The sequence below is a fragment of the Mastomys coucha genome, unplaced genomic scaffold (assembly GCF_008632895.1).
Source record: "Mastomys coucha isolate ucsf_1 unplaced genomic scaffold, UCSF_Mcou_1 pScaffold1, whole genome shotgun sequence".
In the NCBI taxonomy this organism is placed as follows: Eukaryota; Metazoa; Chordata; class Mammalia; order Rodentia; family Muridae; genus Mastomys; species Mastomys coucha.
In genome coordinates this window covers 32465254-32468191 of record NW_022196891.1, presented here as the reverse complement: position 1 = coordinate 32468191, position 2938 = coordinate 32465254, and the positions used below count along the sequence as shown (strand labels likewise).

The window sequence follows — 2938 nt, the reverse complement described above, 5'->3', positions numbered from 1 at the left end:
AAAAAAAAAAAAAAAATCACAAACACTCTTATCAGTCTGGGCACTTCTGAAGAAGTAGGATCTGTTTTGTATTTTTAACAATACACAGAACTGGGGCTGGAGAGATGGCTCAGTGGTTAGGAGCACTGACTGCTCTTCCAGAGGTCCTGAGTTCAATTCCCAGCAACCACATGGTAGCTCGCAACCATCTGTAATAAGGATCCGATGCCTTCTTATGGTGTGTCTGAAGCCAGCGATGTACTCACATCTAATAAATAAATAAGTCTTCAAAAAACAATACACAGAACTAACGTCTTCAGCCACCATTTAGATGGGAGCATCCTGGAAGCAAATCCAGCTACCCATGGACATCTCACCTCTACACAGGCCATAAACATGCTCCCCCACACAGAGGCTACACAATGTGTAGCTGAGCATGCATTCATAGGCATGGATGTGTACACACCCGGAAACAAAGACACTCCCGCACCAACCCCATGCACACTGACCCACAGACTGAGTCCAAGGCCTTGCCCCCGCACCGGCTCCACCCTCAGCGCATACCTTCCCTGGGGTGTGTCTGACCTCTAAGGCAGTGTGGGCTCCCTTTCCAGAGCATTGGCTCTCACCCTCCTTGGAGCTTATCTTTCCCCTTCTGTAGATACTATGGGCCTCTCTGCACTGAGGCTGAGGGGCGGCCCGTACTTCAGAGCAGTGTCCTAAGGCTCTGAGGAGGAAGTCGTCAAACCAAATGATGAGCTTCTGTGACAGACTGTGACTGAAAGACTCTGAAGCCCACAGGGAGGTGCTGAGGGGGCACCAGGTCCCAGCTTGAGAGAAGCCTTGATAGGCGGTGGTACCCATGCTGGGCTGCACCTGCAGATAGAGCCTGACCCCACAAGAGACCTGAAGACCGAAAGCCCACTTGAGAGAAGCCAAGAAGCCAATTTTACCCTGACTGGAGCCTGAGGAATAGAACAAACAGGGCTCCAGCAGGAGCCTCTGTTATCTTAGGACAAAGGATGCCTTCCAAGTTAGGGATTCAGTAAGAGGGATTGGAAGGAAGGATGCTCATTCCAACACTTCTAGAGAGGGAGAGGCAGCTCCAAGAGGAGGCACAAAGAGAGGGCTGCCTCCTAGGTACCCACCCCTCCTAGGCTTCTCTGACCCTGATAGGCTGTCCAGCAGGCAGAAGTGGCAAACAGAGTCTCTGACCCATTGAGATTCACAAACACAGATTGTAGCGCACACAAGGATAACATCTTTGCCTCCCAGTGGCTTAGATGCCACTCCTAATGTTGTGCTCAGTATTTGAGCCTCTCTTTGGGATGGGGGGGCGGGGGTGGGGAAGTGATCCTATTCTCACAGCCGGCTTCTGTTGACTCAATAAGGTGGGGCTAAGGGACTCTTCCCCGACCCACTCTAAAACTCTTAACAGAGGCGCAGAGCCTGAGGGTCCGCTCAAGAGTAAATCTTGAACTTTCCCAGCCCCCTAAAAAAAAAAAACAACAACAACAAAACAAAAAACAAAAAAGTTCCCTTGCCCTCACAGACAGTGGCACCCTGGGCTGTCCAGGCTGCCGACAAGCCTTCCCCTAGCTTACTCGTTAAGACCTAAGGGGACAGGAAGCTGTGAAGAGAGGAGACCACCCGCTCTGTCACCTGGGGAGGACCAGAGTTTGGTCTCAATTCTGTCCCCATCGAAGAACAACAAGATCAGGGTCTTACTTCGTCGGGGGAGCAGGCCTGTGTCCGGGAGAGGAGATCCGAAGGGGCGCAGCTGTCCCCCACCCCACCCCTACCCCCAGCCCGGGGCCACCGGGCCCCGGTGGCCGCACTCACTTGGACAGCGCGGACCAGTCCTTCCTGCTGACCGACATGCTGCCGAGCCCCACGGCCGCCGCGTGCCGAGCTCCGTGCTCCGCCGCTCACCTGCGGCCCCTCCCCGCGCCAGGTAGGGTCACATGGCCGCTTATCTCAGCCCGGCTCGGCCCCGCGCCGCCGCGCTCCCATTCGCCGGCCCCGGGAGCGGCCTCCGAGGTGTGGGCGTCCCAAGACAAAGCGGCGCTGATCTCCGCCGGGGCGGGTCTCCCGCGCGGCCGCTCTGCGGGACACTCGCACCGAGCTGCGGGCTGCACCCAAGCCGGGGCTAGCGCGGGGCTGCTCGACTGCCCCGGGCGAGGGCGGGAGACTTCCTGCTCAGAACCAGTTGGACCAGCTTGGCGCCGGCCCGCGTCTTCCCTGGGAGTCGCGGTCCAGAGTGCCAGGGAGTCGGGGAGGGGGGCGGAACCCAGAGATCGGGGTCAGGCTCAGCTCGCTGCTTGGAAATCGACTTAGCCCGCAGAAACCCAAGAGCTGGGAAGCCCGGGAGAAAAAGTTAGATCAGGTACCGTAATCTTGAGTGTAGAGTGCCAGTGACCGTGAAGAAGTGAGGGGCTCCTAGAAAACACCCCCAGGGGTCAGAAACTACCTGAAAAGACTCGGCTTAGATAAGCCTGCAGTGAGCGAGAAAACCAGCCTGTCCTCAAAGGAGCTGAGACCCAAACCTACCAACATAGAGTGGACACCTCAATGAAAAACCGTATGCCCCAAAATACTTGCTCCTGGATACCGCACAGCTGTATAACCATGCTGTGGAAACACAGTTTTGCTCCCCTAGGAAGAGGGCCCATACGCAACTGAGATTAATATTACAATAACCTGAGGCAACTCGGGCACCACCCGTGGGGACCTGTGGGGACCCATGGGTGAGCGCAGCAGTAGCTGCTTTCCACTCGGGAACCTACGTCCTGACTGAGCACGTAAGGTCAGGTACCTGTCCTGACTGAGCACGTAAGGTCAGGTACCTGGATGGGGAATTTTCCTTGAAAGATCAGAAATGGAATCAATAGCTGCTGCTGGCACTGTTCAGAGAAGGCTGGGGTGCTGCCCAGCACACAGGATGGAATGTCAGAGTCTG

General features: G+C 56.0%; 1 protein-coding gene across 1 annotated transcript in view; it reads right to left on the bottom strand.

Annotated features, from left to right (window-relative positions):
- Window positions 1-2241, bottom strand: part of Lad1 (ladinin 1) — a 15213-nt gene extending 12972 nt beyond the window's left edge. The window contains exon 1 of the mRNA XM_031383915.1: window positions 1822-2241. Coding sequence (XP_031239775.1) covers window positions 1822-1859 — 38 coding nt within the window. The 5' untranslated portion in view covers window positions 1860-2241. The remainder of the gene's footprint in view (window positions 1-1821) is intronic.
- Between the last annotated feature and the right edge of the window lie 697 nt (window positions 2242-2938).